Raw genomic sequence first — 22,399 nt, forward strand, 5'->3', positions numbered from 1 at the left:
GAATCAGTATATTGATATATATTCAGTTGGCCCTAATCTATGGATTTCACATGACTGGGCAGGGGCACAGCCATGGGTGGTCCTGGGAGGGCATAGGCCCACCCACTTGGCAGCCAGGCCAACTCACTGCGGAGCCAAGCTGAAGCCAATCAGAATGAGTTGTTCCCCACAAAAGGGCTTTATTACAGACAGAAATATTCCTCAGAAATAGTCACTAACAGGGATGTAAACAAATTTGTCCACAAAATCTGAGAGAAATACATTTTTTGTGCATATGGAACATTTCTGCATTTTTTTTTTATTTCAGCTCATGAAACATGGGACCAACACTTTACATGTGGCATTTATTTTTGTTCAGTGTATGAAATACCAGAATGGGTTGTGAGACACTGCTGTAGCCTACTCACAACAAAAAAACTGTTAGTTGAGGAAACCACAGTGGAGAGGTAAGGAACAGCCCCAAAACACACACACACACCTGCAGGACAGGAAACAAACTGTTTCACACCTCCTGTGCTGCAGGTGTGGGTGTGTGTCAAGACTTCTATAACAGAGGAAGTCGGCTAAATTGTACCTAAAATTGATGTATTCTTTTTATTGTATTGTTTTCAAAGAGACGAACACATCCCATGTAATAAAGACAATACAAAGGCAGGTAAAAAACACACAAAAAAAACGTGTTTTTAGTTTCATTGTGTAGCATTATGAGTCATCAACAGCTGTCATGTACATATTAACGCTGTTTTTCGAGTTCACAAAGTACATATTCTATATTTGAGTCCATCAGCTCCAGTATATCAGGAAAAGTCTACAGAATGACAAAGTACCTCATTCTTCATCACTGTGTGTACAGAGGAAGTAAATACATACTTCACTGAGAATCTACACCTCTGTGACAGTGGAATCTACTGTACCTAGGGTTACTAGCCTAGTAGATGCACAATGCAAAGAGATTCTAGAACTTAGATAATGTAGGCCTGGAGTCCCTTCTCCTGATTACGAAGGTACAGTATGTGTTAGCAACCATTAACCAATCACTCTTCTCCATTGCTGCCCTCCCCCTCCTCCCCCTCCCCGCTTCGGGCATTGCAGCGGTTGCCATGACGTTTTATGCCCCACACCACGTCAGAGCTGAAGGGGCAGAAGAGGCAGCGGTACATGCCCTGTCTGTGGTTGTGGTAGATATGGTTGAGTAGCGAATACTCTAGTATGAAGGCCTTGCTACACTCTTTACAGCAGTAAGGTTTGGGCACGTCGTGCTTGTAGCTCACGTGGTAGATGGCATGGCCCTTCATCTTGGAGCGCTTGCCGCACAGGCGACAGTTGTAGCGACCCCCCTGGCGCTGGATATATTTGGTCAGGAAGGCCTCTTCCTGCTTTTTGTGTTTGTCACTTTTTTTGTTGTTGTTGGTCTGTAGCTCCTCTTCCTCTTCATCATGATCATCTTCCTCACTGCCTGCCGTAGAGCTTCTTTTTCGTTTCATGGGGCTGCCGGCTGAGCGGGAGTCCTCTTCATTGTCCTCGCCTCCCTCCATCTCCTCTAGTCCTCTTTTCCTACCTTCCTCCTCTTGCTTCACTCCTCCTTTGTCCTCATCCTCCTCTTCTGCCTTGGGCTCACTGAGAGGATGACTACTGTCTTTTGACAGCACGTCTACACTGATACCTTCCTGTTCTTCTCCCCCCTCCCCCCTACGCTCATCCCCTTCTCCCTCCTCACCCTGGCCCTTCCCAGAGAGGCAGTGGCAGGTGAGCAGGTGGTCGTAGAGGCGAGGAAACTCCCTGGCCGTGTGGAAACACAAGCTGCAGTGGAACAGCCGTGCCGTGCGCTGGTAGAAGATGGCGTTGCCCAGGCGACCCACAGGCGTGTCATCCAGGCGGCTTGGATGGATCTTAGCGATGTGGATGAGGTAGCTGCAGTGGCTCTTACACTGGAGCAGACAGTGGGGACACTGGAGGTGCTGGAGATAGCTGTCCGACTCCCGGTCTCTGTCCCGCCCCTGGCCGCCAGAGGAGGAAGACTGCCTCTTGAGTTCCATAACAGCTCCCTGTGACTCCTTAATGTCCACAACGGCTTCTTTTGACTCTGACTCATTAACTTCAATTATGACTGGCATGGACTCCTTAACGTGCATGACGGCTGAAATTGACTTCTTAACGTCCATTGTGGCTTCCGTTGACTCCTTAAAACCCGCCATGGCTGTCTCTGACTCCTTAACCTCCACCACGGCATCCATTGACTGGAGCTCACTGGACACAGAGGGGAGTGAAAAACTTGCCGTTTTAATTATGGATTGTTGTTTATTTGAATAAGACTGAATGTATGTAATACATAAGTGTTGTTAGTAATACATTAGTAATGACAACGTAACTTAACAGTTGTCCAAATGCATACAAATTTACAAGCTAGCATTGTAGCACATCTGTACATCAGGAAATCTATATCACTAACAACGTTGAGTGTGCAGGTGTCAACATTTGACACTAGTTTAATCTAGATTCACATCCGACATTGTAGAGGCATAATTCCAACCATGTTCACAGAATGAAAGTATGCTAGTTCATTCCCAAATAGATTTAGCCGAACTCAAGCTAGCTTACTGTGTAAACAATAGCACATAGTTCGTTCGAAAATGTACATTTTAACTCACCTATCAATTCTCAAAAAGCCAATGAAACACACATTCCATATTTCCGTGACAATATAGATTATGCCTGATTGTTGTTCGTTTAATTTGATGAAATAGCAAATATCTGCTATAATGTAACAGTTTTTCCTCGGGAGCCTTTCCTTGGTTTATCAGAAGTGACGCTCAGTACGTTGACGTGACGTAGCCTCCATCATTAACTCTCTACTCACCGTTTCGGCTCCCTGCTGTTCTGGATAACAGAATAATCCACGCGTGGTCTATCCTGAACTTCTTGGATCGGTCTGTGTTGCTTCTTCTCGTCATTTTGGCTAACATATGGTGAAGAAGTATCGGTTCTGCTCGGGCTATCGCTGGGACAAATCGTGGGAACCGCGTCATCCCACAACAATCACTTTCTCGGTGTATGGAGTCGAAAACATTCTTTGCTGAAATGAGCCTCGCGTATCTGAGTGCCGTTCAACACGCCATTCTCGTGTAAGGAGGCGAATCCCACCAATTTTCGGAATACGATGTAGTCTTTTGGAAAAGAGTGGAAACTGGTGGTTTGCAGCCCAGGACAATGCACCTTGTCGGCGTGTTAAATAGAGTAAACTGAGGCAAGCACTAAAGCTGTGTTCGAAAACCCATACTAACATACTGTGTACTACATACTTAATGAGTATATACTATTAGTTCATTTTAGCATACTGTAAACGAACAGTATCCTTCTCGTCCTTTTGGCTAAGAAGAAGAAGTTTCGGTTCTGCTCAGGCTATCATGGAACTCTGAGGTCTTCCCATTGCTTCCTGTTGAGTGTACAAGTTCTTCGCATGTCTACCAGAAGTTGATGCTGTTGCTATGCAACCTTAACAAATTACTAGTTAGACATTTTACGAATTTGGGTGCGTTCTTAAATTCCATCTGGAGTGCCAGAGTTCGCTCGTAAATTCAGAGCGTTTCGCACTTGGAGTACCAAGTCTAGGACAAAAAGGCTTCTCAACAGTTTTTACCCCCAAGCCATAAAACTCCAGAACAGGTAAACAAATGGCTACCCGGACTATCTGCATTGTGTGCCTCCCCAACCACTCTTTTACGCTGCTGCTACTCTCTGTTTATCATATATGCATAGTCACTTTAACTATACATTCATGTACATACTACCTCAATTGGCCCGACCAACCAGTGCTCCCTCACATTGGCTAACCGAGCTATCTGCATTGTGTCCCGCCACCCGCCAACCCCTCTTTTACTCTACTGCTGCTCTCTGTTCATCATATATGCATATCTACATTCACCATATCTACATGTGTATATACTACCTCAATCAGCCTGACTAACCGGTGTCTGTATATAGCCTCGCTACTGTTTTTTTACTGTTGTTTTTATTTCTTTACTTACCTGTTGTTCACCTAATACCTTTTTTTCACTATTGGTCAGAGCCTATAAGTAAGCATTTCACCTGTTGTATTTGGCGCATGTGACAAACTTTGATTTCATTTCATTTGAGCGTTCTGACCTTACAATGGCACCCAAGCTAACGTTGGCTAGCTTGCTAGCTACTTCCAGACTCAAATGAGCCCACTGACCATTTTACTCGCCCTAGCAGACCTGGTTTGTCAGTGTTCATGTTATCCAGAGCGTTGGTGACTGTAATAGGCCGGACACATGACATTTTTAACAATGCTTTTTTCTGATAAAAACTAGTTCATCACATCCGTCATGGAGCCCAGTTTCGTAATATTTCCATATGCCCCAGCTTCTTGTCATAGTTTTGAAGTAATCACGAAAAAAACAGGCCTAATTTTAGGGCATTTTTCACCCTGCCAGCTCCTATTAGTTCTATTGAGCATCAACTCGCCTTCCGAATGTTCTACGTCACAATGCGTGTTTTGATATTGTTGGCAATAAGACACGTTGTTTGTAGTTAAAATGTAAACAACAAAATATTACTCATGGAACTCTGAAGTCGCCCCATTGTTTCCTATATATATATATATATATATGAGAGAGAGAGATGTGTGTCTTTCTACAGTGCCTTGCGAAAGTATTCGGCCCCCTTGAACTTTGCGACCTTTTGCCACATTTCAGGCTTCAAACATAAAGATATAAAACTGTATTTTTTCGTGAAGAGTCAACAACAAGTGGGACACAATCATGAAGTGGAACGACATTTATTGGATATTTCAAACTTTTTTAACAAATCAAAAACTGAAAAATTGGGCGTGCAAAATTATTCAGCCCCCTTAAGTTAATACTTTGTAGCGCCACCTTTTGCTGCGATTACAGCTGTAAGTCTGCTAATATAGCTTATAGCTATGACAAATTCTGATTCATAATACGCTATTCTGAGCCATGACTACACATTTGAAGCACAACTTAGTTGCCCTCTTTTGTAAAATATATATATATTTTTACCCCAAGTATGTCTCTATCAGTTTTGCACATCGAGAGACTGAATTTTTTTTCCCATTCCTCCTTGCAAAACAGCTCGAGCTCAGTGATGTTGGATGGAGAGCATTTGTGAACAGCAGTTTTCAGTTCTTTCCACAGATTCTCGATTGGATTCAGGTCTGGACTTTGACTTGGCCATTCTAACACCTGGATATGTTTATTTTTGAACCATTCCATTGTAGATTTTGCTTTATGTTTTGGATCATTGTCTTGTTGGAAGACAAATCTCCGTCCCAGTCTCAGGTCTTTTGCAGACTCCATCAGGTTTTCTTCCAGAATGGTCCTGTATTTGGCTCCATCCATCTTCCCATCAATTTTAACCATCTTCCCTGTCCCTGCTGAAGAAAAGCAGGCCCAAACCATGATGCTGCCACCACCATGTTTGACAGTGGAGATGGTGTGTTCAGGGTGATGAGCTGTGTTGCTTTTACGCCAAACATAACATTTTGCATTGTTGCCAAAAAGTTCAATTTTGGTTTCATCTGACCAGAGCACCTTCTTCCACATGTTTGGTGTGTCTCCCAGGTGGCTTGTGGCAAACTTTAAACAACACTTTTTATGGATATCTTTAAGAAATGGCTTTCTTCTTGCCACTCTTCCATAAAGGCCAGATTTGTGCAATATACGACTGATTGTTGTCCTATGGACAGTCTCCCACCTCAGCTGTAGATCTCTGCAGTTCATCCAGAGTGATCATGGGCCTCTTGGCTGCATCTCTGATCAGTCTTCTCCTTGTATGAGCTGAAAGTTTAGAGGGACGGCCAGGTCTTGGTAGATTTGCAGTGGTCTGATACTCCTTCCATTTCAATATTATCGCTTGCACAGTGCTCCTTGGGATGTTTAAAGCTTGGGAAATCTTTTCGTATCCAAATCCGGCTTTAAACTTCTTCACAACAGTATCTCGGACCTGCCTGGTGTGTTCCTTGTTCTTCATGATGCTCTCTGCGCTTTTGACGGACCTCTGAGACTATCACAGTGCAGGTGCATTTATACGGAGACTTGATTACACACAGGTGGATTGTATTTATCATCATTAGTCATTTAGGTCAACATTGGATCATTCAGAGATCCTCACTGAACTTCTGGAGAGAGTTTGCGGCACTGAAAGTAAAGGGGCTGAATAATTTTGCACGCCCAATTTTTCAGTTTTGATTTGTTAAAAAAAGTTTGAAATATCCAATAAATGTCGTTCCACTTTATGATTGTGTCCCACTTGTTGTTGATTCTTCACAAAAAAATACAGTTTTATATCTTTATGTTTGAAGCCTGAAATGTGGCAAAAGGTCGCAAAGTTCAAGGGGGCCGAATACTTTCGCAAGGCACTGTATTTTGTCAAATATCTCGTAATGTGTATATTTAGATTTTTTTTATTTATTTGGACACCATTTTAATCATGTTTTTTTCCTACTTCCTCGTTATGCAGACATAAGCACACTAGGCACCACTCAGACAGGATCCTTTGAAGTCAGAGTAGATAGCCAGAGCGAATTCACGAAAGCACCCGAATGTCCATTGAGGACGCACAACGACTGTACCATATAGCTAAGCTAAGAATGACGTCAATAAACATTGGGTAGTTAGTTAGTTAGCCTATATTGATGTATAAGTTAGTAGCCAACTAAGGTTAGGTAGGTAGTTAACATACATACTGTTGTAATGATATGCAATATGGTTCGTAAGGACAGCATAGCTAACAAATTGTCAGCCAACATAACGTGTAAAGTAACTTATTTGAAAAATCATTACTTTATTACGTTGCTTAACATTTGTCTTAAATAGTTAAAACAATGAATTTCTATCCGCTCTCGTACTTCGGCTGCATATTTTCCGCCATTATCTTCATATCGGAAAACGATGTGAAGCCATGCCCATTTCCTGAAGAATTGCATTAGGGGCCCTAAAGTACAGAAATAGTGTCCTCTGTGTGTATACTTCATATTTTGGTGAATTGAGTATGACATCTGGGAACTTTTGGCATACTAACTATATCCATACTATGACCAATACGCTACTATATACTCAATTCACGTCACAAATAGTACGGTTAATGCGGTTAGTATGAGTATTCGAACACGGCTCAAGTGATATTTAGGTTTCCACCATGAAGGTAGAAAATCTTTAACTCATCTTTATGTATGTGCACTAATGGCTGCTTTGACACGCCACTGAGGGCTTTCTCATAGAGATAGAGGACTCTAGTGCCCAAAAGCTCTTTTAGCATGGGCAGTGCCATTCAGTACTTTAGACATTTTGAAATAGTCAACTGTGCAAAGGATAGAGGGTTTTCGGAATGAAATGTAGATTTGATTTTAGCTTGTGATTCATTTTGCTCCAAATGTGTAAATCTCCAATAAAATTTGTATCAACTAAATATCACAAAAATCAAACAGGTAGTAGTAGTCTTTAGTAGTAGTGTAGTCTTTGGTATTTCCCAGCCTCTTATTTCCCCATCACTTCCTCTCAAATGTGAGAAACGACCCAGATACAGAGTAAGAATGTGTGAAAGGCGGAACAGAAAGAGTTGTGGTTGAGAGACTGGTTAGGAGAAGTTGAACAGAAGGAGCATGGTGCCTTGACATTATTGTAAATGAGTGCTGGGCAATATCACACATTTAAGCTCTAGATTTCTCAGCTTACCCCTCAACCACACACACATCTACTCCACTTTCAATCCTAGACAAATCCATGGCCACTTAATGTACCTCGTAACTCAGCAAAGAGTTGAACTGGCAAACAGGTTCTGAAAACAGTGTTGACACATATGACACCCACTATGACCAGAAGCCTCTTATTTCCCCCTCACTTCCCCTCAAAACGTAGAAATGGCCCGGATACAGAGTAAAAACGTGTGGAAGGTGGAACAGAAAGAGTTATGATTGAGAGACTGGCTAGGAGAAGTTGAACAGAAGGAGCATGGTGCCTTGACATTGTTGTAAACAATGAATGCTGTTGCCTGGCAACCCAAACTCCCTGCTCCGGCCAAACGCTACGCCACGTCCATGGATGTAAGTTTATTCTCTGCAATTAGTCTGGATCTGAGTACCTCCCTGACAATTTCTAGAACGCAAACGCATTCTAAGCGCTCTGATTGGTCCCAGAAACCGATGGGTTGGAGCAAAGCCAGAACACATGTGGGTAAAGTAGTGTTGTGAAAATTTGTCATTGGCTTTGATACTCTGATTGGTTAGAGATAATACAATCACTGACAACTTTGTGTTGTACATGACCTTTCATTTTGACGTCACCACTAACGACTTCAACGATGGCAGTCTCAGATTGAAGTATGTAGCGAACATAGAACAGTGGAAGAATTCAGTTTGAGTCGTCAGGAAATGAGTGCTGGGTAATATCACACGTCACTCTCCATAATTCTCATCCTTCCCCTCAACCACACACACACACACACACACACACACACACGCACTCAATCGTAGACAAACCCATGGCTATGTACTTATTGTACCTCGTAACTCAGCAAATAGTTGAATTGGCAAACAGTAGGTCCTGAAAACAGTGTTGGCACACATGACACCCACTCCCACACCCTCCTTGTCTGCCAGCACCTTCACACACGCACACAAAATATCATATGAAAGTTTCTGAGGCTGTGTGTGTTAGTAGTATAGAGATCATGTCTTCTCTCCTCTCAGAGTGTTTGTATGAGATCAGTCAACAGGCTGCACCTCCCTGTAAGGATTACCACCAACTCACAGTCACCCAGACACAGGTACAGTACAGACAACCACAGGCACAGTACAGACACCTACAGGTACAGTACAGCCACCCACAGACACAGTACAGGCAACTAAAGACGTGGTACAGACAACTACAGGTGCTGTACAGACAACTACAGGTGCAGTACAGACAACCACAGACACAGTACAGGCAACTACAGACACCTACAGGTACAGCACAGACAACCACAGACACGGGTACATCACAGACAACTACAGGTACAGTACAGATTAGAGGTCGACCGATTATGATTTTTCAACGCCGATACCGATTTAATCGGCCACTTTTTTACAAATGTTTTTCTAATAATGACAATTACAACAATACTTATAGGCACTTGCCAGTGTAACAGTATAGCTTCCGTCCCTAGCTCCTCCCTGGGCTCGAACCAGCAACACAACGACAACAGCCACCATTGAAGCAGCGTTACCCATGCAGAGCAAGGGGAACAACTACTAGAAGGCTCAGAGCAAGTGATGTTTGAAACGCTATTAGTGCGCGCTAACTGGCTAGCCATTTCACTTCGGTTACACCAGCCTCATCTCGGGAGTTGATAGGCTTGAAGTCATATACAGCGCAATGCTTGACGCACAACGAAGAGCTGCTGGCAAAACGCACAAAAGTGCTGTTTGAATTCATGTTTACGTGCCTGCTTCTGCCTACCACCGCTCAGTCAGATACTTAGATGCTTGTATAATGCTCAGTCAGATTATATGCAACGCAGGACATGCTAGATAATATCTAGTAATATCATCAACCATGTGTAGTTAACTAGTGAGTATGATTGATTGTTTTTTTATAAGATAAGTTTAATGCTAGCTAGCAACTTACCTTGGCTTACTGCATTCGCGTAACAGGCAGTCTCCTTGTGGAGTGCAACGAGAGAGAGGCAGGTCGTTATTGTGTTGGACTAGTTAACTGTAAGGTTGCAAGATTGTATCCCCCAAGCGGACAAGGTGAAAATCTGTCGTTCTGCCCCTAAACGAGGCAGTTAACCCACTGTTCCTAGGCCGTCATTGAAAATAAGAATGTGTTCTTAACTGACTTGCCTAGTTAAATAAAGGTATAAAAAATATTTTAAAATCTGCAAATCGGCACCCAAAAATACAGATTTCCGATTGTTATGAAAACTTGAAATCGGCCCTAATTAATCGGCCATTCAGATTAATCAGCCGACCTCTAGTACAGATACCTACAGTTACAGTACAGCCAACCACAGACACAGTACAGACACCTACAGGTACAGTACAGCCAACCACAGACACAGTACAGACACCTACAGGTACAGTACAGCCAACCACAGACACAGTACAGACACCTACAGGTACAGTACAGCCGACAACAGATACAGTACAGGCAACTACAGACAACTACAGGTACAGTATAGACAACCACAGACACCTACAGGTACAGTACAGCCAACCACAGACACAGTACAGGCAACTAAAGACATGATACAGACAACTACAGGTACAGTACAGACAACCACAGACACAGTACAGGCAACTACAGATGCAGCACAGACACCTACAGGTACAGCACAGACACCTAAAGGTACAGTACAGACAACTGCAGGCACAGTACAGCCCCCTGCAGGTACCGTACAAACACCTACAAGTACAGCACAGACACCTACAGGTACAGCACAGACACCTACAGGTACAGTACAGACAGACACAGTACAGGTACAGCACAGACAACTACAGGTACAGTACAGACAACTGCAGGCACAGTACAGCCACCTGCAGGTACCGTACAAACACCTACAGGTACAGCACAGACACCTACAGGTACAGCACAGACACCTACAGGTACAGCACAGACACCTACAGGTACAGCACAGACACCTACAAGTACAGTACAGACAACTAAAGGAAGAGTACAGACACCTGCAGGTACCGTACAGACACCAGCAGACGCGGGTACAGTACAGACAACCACAGGTGCAGTACAGACAACCACAGGAGCAGTACAGACAACCACAGACACAGTACAGACAGCTACAGGTACAGTACAGACACATACAGGAACAGTATATACACCTACAGGTACAGTACAGACACCTACAGGTACAGTACAGACACCTACAGGTACAGTACAGACACCTACAGGTACAGTACAGACACCTACAGGAACAGTACAGACACCTACAGGAACAGTACAGACACCTACAGGTTCAGTACAGACACCTACGGGTACAGTACAGACACCTACAGGTTCAGTACAGACACCTACAGGTTCAGTACAGACACCTACAGGTTCAGTACAGACACCTACAGGTTCAGTACAGACACCTACAGGTTCAGTACAGACACCTACAGGTTCGGTACAGACACCTACAGGTACAGTACAGACACCTACAGGAACAGTATAGACACCTACAGACACAGGTACAGTCCAGACAACTACAGGAAAAATACCGACACCTACAGGTGTAGTACAGACACCTACAGGAACAGGAACAGTACAAACACCTAGCTTAGTCTATTGCACTGACTTCGGGATGTATTTTAGGTGCAGCATTTCAAAGCTGTTTCATAAACTATGTCAGACGAGGGGAGAGAGGGAATGCAACCCTGGAAATATCATCAGCTTTAGGGCTCTGCTACAGATGTGGATCAGTCTCTGGGCTAGACACATGGTAGAGTTTTAATGAAATATAAAAATGATAAAGAACAAAACTTCCCATTTAAATGCCACAGTAATGGGGAATAGTCATTTACACAGTCAAGTGAATAGAGTGTGTTTTGTAACTAACTGGCTACATTTGTAAGCTGTTAGGCTATTAATAACTTGTAATCATGTAGACCTGGTTTGGTCGTAGGTGGTTTTCAAGGTGTGGAGAGTGTCCTGTCCTCTACGACACGAGAAACCACAACCTGCAGAAAACAAGAAATCACACACAGACTTCCTACAGGATAGCCACGCACAAGGTAGTGTGTGTGTGTGCGTGCGTTAGAGATAAAGTGCTATTTTAGGTCACACAAATGCATACCCTCCATAAATAATTATTTTATATAAAACCGAACAATCAATCTGTCACCCGATGGGCAAGTCTAGACATGGAAGGAGAGAGCCTACTCCCACAATATCCTTTTAATTGTCCATAGCAATAATACACATTCAAATGCTTGTATTGTCCAATTCCAAGGATCATATGATTTATTTAGAATATATGCCAATAAACTTACTATTTCAAATAACATTTTATTGAATGAGAATGTGTGTGTGTGTGGGGGGGGGGGGTTCCTTCACAGGTCACATAGGGCGAGTGTTTGGTCCACACACTCTGGACTATGTGGTGAACCTGTGTTGGCATCGCTATGACTACCTGGTCCGGCTCCCTGATTGGCTGCTCCTGAACATCCTGTCCTTCCTGGAGTGGGCAGATATTAAGAATATCTCCCAGACCTGCAAGAGGCTCCAACAGGTGGGCTAACCATGATTACATAATTGTAATGATTTATAGTAATACTTTGAGTAGTACTTTTTTCAGACTGAAAAATGCTCAACATTTATGAGCTCTCCCCCTCCCTCTGCTGCTCCTCTCCTTTCTCCCTCTCTCCCCCTCCCATCCCCCTCTTTCTCCTTCTCCCTAGCTATGCTGCAGTGAGGGGTTTTGGGCGCAGGGGACAGCTGGGGCCAGGTACGGGCAGAGTGAGGTCACTATGGAGGGTGTGAGCCCTACTCTACAGCGCCGTCTGGTGGTGTTTCACAGAAGACAGGTGCTCTCCCGTCTGGCCCAGCAGCAGCAGCACAGCAAGAGGAAGAACAGTGTTTGGCATCTGTGAGAGAGTTAGCCTGGTCACGCAGCGCTCTCGTTTCGTTTTACTTCAACAGAATGTCAGCTATCGCACGATCAGGCAGATTTCACCAGAATACATGTGAGAGGGACAGAGGAGCAAAGTCTGTCTGTCTGTCTGTCCGTGTCTCTCAACCACTTTCAAGATATTTTATTATCATCTATTACATTTCCATGACCTGACTAGTTATGTTAGGCACATATGGCAGAGTTAGTTTACATATGTAGTGTAGCTGCCTGTCAGTGTTTTGAATGGCCAGCAGGTGGTGATATTAAGCAGAAATCAGCGCCTCATAAACCTCTTTGATTCACTAATAGGTGTTTGGTAGCCTGCTGTAGAACATGTGTGCTCAACTAGGGGAAGAGGTATTGCTACTCCAAAACCTTTTAATGGTTATAATGATACATTGCTAATGTTGTTTGTGTTTTTGGTCTCAAATGATAGAATAAAGAACATACGGCACAATCACCTATACATTGTGTCTGTGATGAATCAAACATATAGACAGTAGTTCATCAATAGAAGGACCATCTTGTATTCTCCAATGTACTGCAGACAGTCTGGAAGTCCTAATCCAATGCATGTGATTGAATATACTGGTCGCACATCTGAGTGCTCTAGTCTTCTCTAACCACCAGAGGTTAAAGCCTATAGTACTGTAGAGGCTTTCTGCTTGGGCTTTATCATGTTAGAGACCCCCCTCTGGTGTGTAGACTCAGCTGTAATAAAATTACATTCTCTGAGTGATGCAGCACACACACACACACACACCACACCGCACCACACCATACCACACCACACCACAGTTCTCTTGGGGCATATTGACAATTGATGGACCACAATGATTGTATAGAGTAAAGCAATCACTGCAGTTATCCAAGGTTGAGTTTAGTTGTTCTGTTGCCATGGGGATGTGCCCATCTTTGAATTGTTTTTGGAATGTAATATGTGTTCTTTTCAAAGACTTGTAAATAAGTAAAAGGTGTTGTCTGAGAGGAGAGAGAGAGAGAGAGAGAGAGAGAGAGAGAGAGAGAGATAATGAGCAAGGAAATGGGGGGGTTCATATACTAGTGCACTCTGTATGGAGAAGTGTGCCATTTAGGAAGCAGACAGTATCTGAAAGGACCAGTACCAGCCAGGTCTGTCATTGAGAGCTATTTAATGGTGGCTGACAGGGCAACCATATGATAGTCCCAGGAGTGGCCTGCCCATTCAGTACTGTGACAAAGATCAATGAATGAGGAGCTCTCTCTCTCACACACTCCAACTGTTCTCTCGCTCTGGTAGAGGGTCGCCGAAATCCATTCTGAAAACTGAAGTAGATGAGGGTGGAATTGCATTGTGAAAAACAAGCCTTCTCTCTCTGGCAAGGAGAGTCGAAGGAAAAATGATTTTGGAATGGAATGCAGAAAGTAGCACGGATTTTACAGCCTGGGTGTAGCCTATGAAATATAAATAATAATAAAATATATATACAGACACACCTACTCATTCAAGGGTTTTTCTTTATTTTTACTATTTTCTACATGGTATAATAATAATGAGACATCAAAACTATGAAATAACACATGGAATCATGAAGTAACCAAAAAAGTGTTAAACAAATCAAAATATATTTTATATTTGAAATTCCTCAAAGTAGCCACCCTTTGCCTTGATGACAGCTTTGCACACTCTTGGCATTCTCTCAACCAGCTTCATGAGGTAGTCACGTGGAATGCATTTCAATTAACAGGTGTGCCTTGTTAAAAGTTCATTTGTGGAATTTCTTTCCTTCTTAATGAGTTTGAGACAATCAGTTGTGTTGTGACAAGGTAGGGGTGGTATACAGAGGATAGCCCTATTTGGTAAAATACCAAGTCCATGTTATGGCAAGAACAGGTCAAATAAGCAAAGCGAAACGACAGTCCATCATTACTTTAAGACATGAAGGTCAGTCAATCTGGAAAATCTCAAGTACTTTGAAAGTTTCTTCAAGCGCAGTTGCAAAAACCATCAAGCGCTGTAATGAAACTGTCTCTCAGGAGGACCACCACAGGGAAGGAAGACCCAGAGTTACCTCTGCTGCATAGGATAAGTTCATTAGAGTTACCAGTAGAAATTGCAGCCCAAATAAATGCTTCACAGAGTTCAAGCAACAGACACATCTCAACGTCAACTGCTCAGAGGAGACCAGGTGAATCAGGCCTTCATGGTTGAATTGCTGCAAAGAAATCACTACTAAAGGACACCAATAAGAAGAAGAGACTTAATTGGGCCAAGAAACACGAGCACTTGACATTAGACCGGTGGAAATCTGTTCTTTGTTCTGATGAGTCCAAATTTGCGATTTTTGGTTGCAACCGCGGTGTCTTTGTGAGACTCAGAGTAGGTGAACGGATGATCTCCGCATGTGTGGTTCCCACCGTGAAGCATGGAGGAGGAGGTGTGATGGTGTGTGGGTGCTTTGCTGGTGACACTGTCTGTGATTTATTTAGAATTCAAGGCACACTTAATCAGCATGGCTGCAGTGATACACCCTCCCATCTGGTTTGCGCTTAGTGGGACATTGACCCAACACACCTCCAGGCTGTGTAAGGGCTATTTGACCAAGAAGGAGAGTGACGGAGTGCTGCATCAGATGACCTGGTCTCCACAATTACCTGACCTCAACCCAATTGAGATGGTTTGGGATGACTTGGACCGCAGAGGGAAGGAAAAGCAGCCAACAAGTGAACATAAAGAAAAACCCTTGAATGAGTAGGTGTGTCCAAACTGTGTATATTGTATATTCAAAAAATATATATTCAAAAAAGTATATATATTTATATATATATATATATACAGTGCCTTGCGAAAGTATTCGGCCCCTTTGAACTTTGCGACCTTTTGCCACATTTCAGGCTTCAAACATAAAGATATAAAACTGTATTTTTTTGTGAAGAATCAACAACAAGTGGGACACAATCATGAAGTGGAACGACATTTATTGGATATTTCAAACTTTTTTAACAAATCAAAAACTGAAAAATTGGGCGTGCAAAATTATTCAGCCCCTTTACTTTCAGTGCAGCAAACTCTCTCCAGAAGTTCAGTGAGGATCTCTGAATGATCCAATGTTGACCTAAATGACTAATGATGATAAATACAATCCACCTGTGTGTAATCGAGTCTCCGTATAAATGCACCTGCACTGTGATAGTCTCAGAGGTCCGTTAAAAGCGCAGAGAGCATCATGAAGAACAAGGAACACACCAGGCAGGTCCGAGATACTGTTGTGAAGAAGTTTAAAGCCGGATTTGGATACAAAAAGATTTCCCAAGCTTTAAACATCCCAAGGAGCACTGTGCAAGCGATAATATTGAAATGGAAGGAGTATCAGACCACTGCAAATCTACCAAGACCTGGCCGTCCCTCTAAACTTTCAGCTCATACAAGGAGAAGACTGATCAGAGATGCAGCCAAGAGGCCCATGATCACTCTGGATGAACTGCAGAGATCTACAGCTGAGGTGGGAGACTCTGTCCATAGGACAACAATCAGTCGTATATTGCACAAATCTGGCCTTTATGGAAGAGTGGCAAGAAGAAACCCATTTCTTAAAGATATCCATAAAAAGTGTAGTTTAAAGTTTGCCACAAGCCACCTGGGAGACACACCAAACATGTGGAAGAAGGTGCTCTGGTCAGATGAAACCAAAATTGAACTTTTTGGCAACAATGCAAAACGTTATGTTTGGTGTAAAAGCAACACAGCTGAACACACCATCCCCACTGTCAAACATGGTGGTGGCAGCATCATGGTTTGGCCCTGCTTTTCTTCAGCAGGGACAGGGAAGATGGTTAAAATTGATGGGAAGATGGATGGAGCCAAATACAGGACCATTCTGGAAGAAAACCTGATGGAGTCTGCAAAAGACCTGAGACTGGGACGGAGATTTGTCTTCCAACAAGACAATGATCCAAAACATAAAGCAAAATCTACAATGGAATGGTTCAAAAATAAACATATCCAGGTGTTAGAATGGCCAAGTCAAAGTCCAGACCTGAATCCAATTGAGAATCTGTGGAAAGAACTGAAAACTGCTGTTCACAAATGCTCTCCATCCAACCTCACTGAGCTCGAGCTGTTTTGCAAGGAGGAATGGGAAAAAAATTCAGTCTCTCGATGTGCAAAACTGATAGAGACATACCCCAAGCCTCTTACAGCTGTAATCGCAGCAAAAGGTGGCGCTACACAGTATTAACTTAAGGGGGCTGAATAATTTTGCACGCCCAATTTTTCAGTTTTTGATTTGTTAAAAAAGTTTGAAATATCCAATAAATGTCATTCCACTTCATGATTGTGTCCCACTTGTTGTTGATTCTTCACAAAAAAATACAGTTTTATATCTTTATGTTTGAAGCCTGAAATGTGGCAAAAGGTCGCAAAGTTCAAGGGGGCCGAATACTTTCGCAAGGCACTGTATATATACACTGCTCAAAAAAATAAAGGGAACACCTAAACAACACAATATAACTCCAAGTCAATCACACTTCTGTGAAATCAAACTGTCCACTTAGGAAGCAACACTGACTGACAATACATTTCACATGCTGTTGTGCAAATGGAATAGACAACAGGTGGAAATTATAGGCAATTAGCAATACACCCCCAATAAAGGAGTGGTTCTGCAGGTGGTGCCCACAGACTACTTCTCAGTTCCTATGCTTCCTGGCTGATGTTTTGGTCACTTTTGAATGCTGGCAGTGCTTTCACTCTAGTGGTGGCATGAGACGGAGTCTACAACCCACACAAGTGGCTCAGGTAGTGCAGCTCATCCAGGATGGCACATCAATGCGAGATGTGGCAAGAAGGTTTGCTGTGTCTGTCAGCGTAGTGTCCAGAGCATGGAGGCGCTACCAGGAGACAGGCCAGTACATCAGGAGACGTGGAGGAGGCCGTAGGAGGGCAACAACCCAGCAGCAGGACCGTTACCTCCGCCTTTGTGCAAGGAGGAGCAGGAAGAGCACTGCCAGTGCCCTGCAAAATGACCTCCAGCAGGCCACAAATGTGCATGTGTCTGCTCAAATGGTCAGAAACAGACTCCATGAGGGTGGTATGAGGGCCCGACGTCCACAGGTGGGGGTTGTGCTTACAGCACAACACCGTGCAGGACGTTTGGCATTTGCCAGAGAACACCAAGATTGGCAAATTCGCCACTGGCGCCCTGTGCTCTTCACAGATGAAAGCTGGTTCACACTGAGCACATGTGACAGACGTGACAGTCTGGAGACACCATGGAGAACGTTCTGCTGCCTGCAACATCCTCCAACATGACCGGTTTGGCGGTGGGTCAGTCATGGTGTGGGTGGCATTTCTTTGGGGGGCTGCACAGCCCTCCATGTGCTCGCCAGAGGTAGCCTGACTGCCATTAGGTACCGAGATGAGATCATCAGACCCCTTGTGAGACCATATGCTGGTGCAGTTGGCCCTGGGTTCCTCCTAATGCAAGACAATGCTAGACCTCATGTGGCTGGAGTGTGTCAGCAGTTCCTGCAAGAGGAAGGCATTGATGCTATGGACTGGCCCGCCTGTTCCCCAGACCTGAATCCAATTGAGTACATCTGGGACATCATGTCTCGCTCCATCCACCAACGCCACGTTGCACCACAGACTGTCCAGGAGTTGGCGAATGCTTTAGTCCAGGTCTGGGAGGAGATCCCTCAGGAGACCATCCGCCACCTCATCAGGAGCATGCCCAGGCGTTGTAGGGAGGTCATACAGGCACGTGGAGGCCACACACACTACTGAGCCTCATTTTGACTTGTTTTAAGGACATTACATCAAAGTTGGATCAGCCTGTAGTGTGGTTTTCCACTTTAATTTTAAGTGTGACTCCAAATCCAGACCTCCATGGGTTGATAAATTTGATTTCCATTGATCATTTTTGTGTGATTTTGTTGTCAGCACATTCAACTATGTAAAGAAAAAAGTATTTAATAAGAATATTCAGATCTAGGATGTGTTATTTTAGTGTTCCCTTTTTTGAGCAGTGTATATATATTTTTATATATATACATTGCCTTCTGAAAGTATTCATACCTCTTGACTTTTTCCACATTTTGTTACATTACAGACTTATTCTAAAATGTATTAAATCTTTGTTTTTTTATTAATCTACACACAATACCCCAAAATGAAAAAGCAAAATCTGGTTTCTATTAGTTTTTGCAAAAAAAAAAAAATGTTTTAACTATACAGAAATATCACATTTACATAAGTATTCAGACCCTTTACTCAGTATTTTGTTGAAGGACCTTTGGCAGAAATTACAGCCTCAAGTATTCTTGGGTATGACACTACAAGCTTGGCTCACCTGTATTTGGGGAGTTTCTCCCATTATCCTATGCAGATCCTCTCAAGCTCTGTCAGGTGGGATGGGGAGCGTTGCTGCACAGCTATTTTCAGGTCTCTCCAGACATGGGTTCAAGTCTGGGCTCTGGCTGGGCCACTCAAGGACATTCAGAGACTTGTCTTGAAGACACACCTATGTTGTCTTGGCTGTGTGCTTAGGGTCGCTGTCCTGTTGGAAAGTAAACCCTTGCTCCATTCTGATGTCCTGAGCACTCTGGAGCAGGTTTTCATCAAGGATCTCGCTGTACAATTGCTCCGTTCATCTTTCCCTCGATCGTGACTAGTCTCCCAGTCCCTGTACCTGAAAAATACCCCCACAGCATGGTGCTGCCACCACCATGCTTCACCACAGGGATAGTGCCAGGTTTCCTCCGCACGTGAAGCTTGAGATTCAGGCCAAAGAATTTAGTCTTGGTTTCATCAGACCAGAGAATCTTGTTTCTCATGGTCTGAGAGTCTTTAGGTGCCTTTTGGCAAACTCCAAGTGGGCTGTCATGTGCCTTTTACTGAGGAGTGGCATCTGTCTGGCCACTCTACCACAAAGGCCTGATTGATGGAGTGTTGTAGAGATGGTTGTCCTTCTGGAAGGTACTCCCATCTCCACAGAGTAATTCTGGAGCTCTGTCAGAGTGACCATCGGGTTCTTGGTCACCTCCTTGACCAAGGCCCTTCTCCCCTGATTGCTCAGTTTGGCCTTGGTGGTTCCAAACTTCTTCCATTTAAAAATGAGGAGACCACTGTGTTCTTGGTACTCTTCCCCAGATCTGTGCCTCGACACAATCCTGTCTTGGAGCTCTACGGACTATTCCTTCGACCTCATGGCTTGTTTTTTTCTCTGACATGCACTGTCAACTGTGGGACCTTATATAGACAGGTGTGTGCCTTTCCAAATCATGTCCAATCAATTTAATTTACCGCGAGGGACTACAATCAAGTTGTAGTTACATCTCAAGGATGATCAATGGAGGTATTGTGTGTAGATTTTTAATTTTTATTAATCCATTTTAGAATAAGGCTGTAACATAACAAAATGTGGAAAAAGTCAAAGGGGGTGAATACTTTCCCAGGGCACTGTATATTATAACCTTATATTTAGAAACACATTTTAAGAAAATGGAAAAGAGTTTTGACTGTGGTAGTTCTATACACACCACAGCCGACCTCCTATGCAATATTTTACCTCTTCGTCTGCTGCCATGTTCTGAGCTGTTTATGTGTTGTGTAATAGCGCTAAGCGTTGGCCTTGAACACTGAGAAGTGACTAAACAACGTTGTTCAAATAAAGCGGTAGTGCCTTGCATGAATAGAGTTATCACCCGCTCTATTGCTATTATTTTTACCTTTCTTGGGGGTTCAAGGCTGGGCAATATGGCTCTCTTGTCGAAAGTTAGAATCGAAACTAATTATATATGGCAGAACATGCAGGGAAAATGGGAGAATGCGTCACCACTGATATGATGCTGGTCCTGGCGCTGTCCTTTCAGCACCGGATGTCGAGCTGGTGCTATGCGGGTGGAGCAGGTCAGGTCCACGGAGAGCGGTTATAGCCAACAAAATGCTGCTCAATGCTGCAGCGCTGCACTTCAATGTATCTGCTGGAATACACACACACACACACACACACACACACACACACACACACACACACACACACACACACATTACGATTTCTAGCTAGAAAGCACTTATCAATAAACTACAGGATAATTGTTGCTCTATTATTTTACATACAACGCACTGGACGTTTTACCCACCTGCGTGAGCCTCAGCCTATGTTCTCCCCCCAATGGAAAACTCCAATCACAGTTTGGAAGTGACTGGAAAAGACGGGAGAGCGCGAGCCTACCGGTGAAGTGACGATATCTCGAGTCACTTTTACCAAAACTGGGGGAGCGTCTCGTTCGTAGGTGATGATGTGGAAACCACGTGTCTACGTAATGGAAAGCGGATATCTTGGCTTGAACCCCTCCTCCCTCTCCTCCCTCTCACCCCCCCCCCCCCCCCCCCCCCCCCCCCTCCTCCTCCTCCTCGCGCCCGCCTCTCTCCAGCGCAGGGGTACGGGACCACGCACACACATCCCTACCGGATGCGTTATACTTTTGGGAGAAGGGAGGGCCATAGTCAGCTTATTTTCATCAACAAGGTGAGAAAGAGAGGAAAAGAAGAGGGGGAAAGAGAAAACAGAAACTACCCGGATAGGAGAGCAGTAGCAGTGCACTGGGACTCTATCAGAGAAGCATGGATTATTAATTTTAAAAAGCCTAGGCTTTATTAAATATTAAACACGTTTTTTTTAAAGACGCAGGAACGAAGGGATTGATTCCTGCTGGGATTTACAGTAAAAGCGAGTAGCCTTCACCAACGTGACGACGCGACTAGATTTGGATTCGGGGCTCCAGCGTTTGGCTATGCGTTGTTGGTTAGGAAGCTCCGCTGCAGTGTTCGCATAGGGATGGCACCCCTACGGGTTCACTAACGGACCGATCCCATATCCACCCTCACCCCGGGAACGTACGAACTAATATGCAATGGTTTTTTGTCCAGAAATCCCCTGCGTTTCGCCGACTGCACGCTAGCTCCGCATGTCTGTCTGCCGCACCGCTCCCCCTGTGCGGCAGATGCGATCTAAAGAGTCTATTTGGGCTTCTGACGCGCCGGCCAGGCGGCAGCAGCAGTACCCGCAACAGCGATACCGTTAAGGAGCAGGAGCAAGTGGAGGAAACTGCAGCATTCGCCTTCATTCTGAGGTATAACGAAGCGTTTCTGCAGCTAAGCGCCAACGCGAAGGACCCGGGGATTCATCTGTTCTGTTCTATGGTCCAGCTGGTTGGGCCGAGTCGCAGAGCTAAGCCCAACGGGACCTGGCTGTTATGCAAGCGGGGGGAGCGAGTCCCCATGAGGGTGTCTAGGCTGCTGGAGCGCTCCTCGACCAAATCGATGAGGTTTCTTTGGAACATTTACAGCAAAGGATCGCATATGCTGCAGTGTCTTTGTGGCAAGAGTCTCAAGAAAACCAAGAACCCAACTGGTGAGTGAGAGACTGAAAGAGTGACCCCCCTGTGTGTGTGTGTGTGTGTGTGTGTGTGTGTGTGTGTGTGTGTGTGTGTGTGTGTGTGTGTGTGTGTGTGTGTGTGTGTGTGTGTGTGTTTCTCCCCTGTTACTGCACTGTTAGGCGCAAGCTTGTGGTTGCTGGTGTGTTGTAGCTGCAATCGCAATTGTGCACCAAGTGAGCGCAGGGGGGGAGGAGGGGGTGAATAACTTATTTGCGCAGACCCCACTGCTGCTGCTGGTGTTGTGTGTGTATGTGTGTGTGTGTGTGTGTGTGTGTGTGTGTTGAGCGCGCGCGTGCCAGAAGCGCAGCAGGAAAAAAGCCAACACACAAAAACAAATCGCTCAAAAGCAACGACA

General features: G+C 44.2%; 3 protein-coding genes across 5 annotated transcripts in view; 2 read left to right on the forward strand and 1 right to left on the reverse strand.

Annotated features, from left to right (window-relative positions):
* Positions 1–571: 571 nt before the first annotated feature.
* Positions 572–3,593, reverse strand: LOC110495443 (chromosome alignment-maintaining phosphoprotein 1). 2 transcript variants are annotated; one of them, XM_021570685.2, is made up of 2 exons: positions 2,858–3,593; positions 572–2,247 (listed from the first exon to the last, which is right to left on the reverse strand). In XM_021570685.2, the coding sequence occupies exon 2, from the start codon at positions 2,232–2,234 to the stop codon at positions 1,035–1,037; it is 1,200 nt and encodes a 399-aa protein (XP_021426360.2). In that variant the 5' UTR covers positions 2,235–2,247; positions 2,858–3,593; the 3' UTR covers positions 572–1,034. The 2 variants fall into 2 exon arrangements, with proteins under 2 accessions (XP_021426360.2, XP_021426359.2); XM_021570684.2 differs by lacking the exon at positions 2,858–3,593 and adding an exon at positions 2,649–2,842.
* Positions 3,594–6,366: 2,773 nt separating this feature from the next.
* On the forward strand, positions 6,367–14,099 carry LOC110495451 (F-box only protein 36). 2 transcript variants are annotated; one of them, XM_021570719.2, is made up of 4 exons: positions 6,367–8,805; positions 11,638–11,746; positions 12,071–12,243; positions 12,413–14,099. In XM_021570719.2, exons 1-4 carry the CDS (start codon positions 8,668–8,670, stop codon positions 12,602–12,604), a joined length of 612 nt encoding a protein of 203 aa, XP_021426394.2. In that variant the 5' UTR covers positions 6,367–8,667; the 3' UTR covers positions 12,605–14,099. The 2 variants fall into 2 exon arrangements, 1 of the variants encoding a protein (XP_021426394.2); XR_005037384.1 differs by lacking the exons at positions 6,367–8,805; positions 12,413–14,099 and having other exon boundaries at positions 9,854–11,746; positions 12,071–12,089.
* Positions 14,100–21,070: 6,971 nt separating this feature from the next.
* LOC110495637 (fibroblast growth factor 14) overlaps positions 21,071–22,399 on the forward strand; it is a 52,743-nt gene continuing 51,414 nt past the window's right edge. The window contains exon 1 of the mRNA XM_036951979.1: positions 21,071–22,019. Within this exon, the coding sequence (XP_036807874.1) occupies positions 21,515–22,019 (505 nt within the window). The 5' untranslated portion in view covers positions 21,071–21,514. The remainder of the gene's footprint in view (positions 22,020–22,399) is intronic.

Source organism: Oncorhynchus mykiss, chromosome 18 (assembly GCF_013265735.2).
Source record: "Oncorhynchus mykiss isolate Arlee chromosome 18, USDA_OmykA_1.1, whole genome shotgun sequence".
Classification (NCBI taxonomy): Eukaryota; Metazoa; Chordata; class Actinopteri; order Salmoniformes; family Salmonidae; genus Oncorhynchus; species Oncorhynchus mykiss.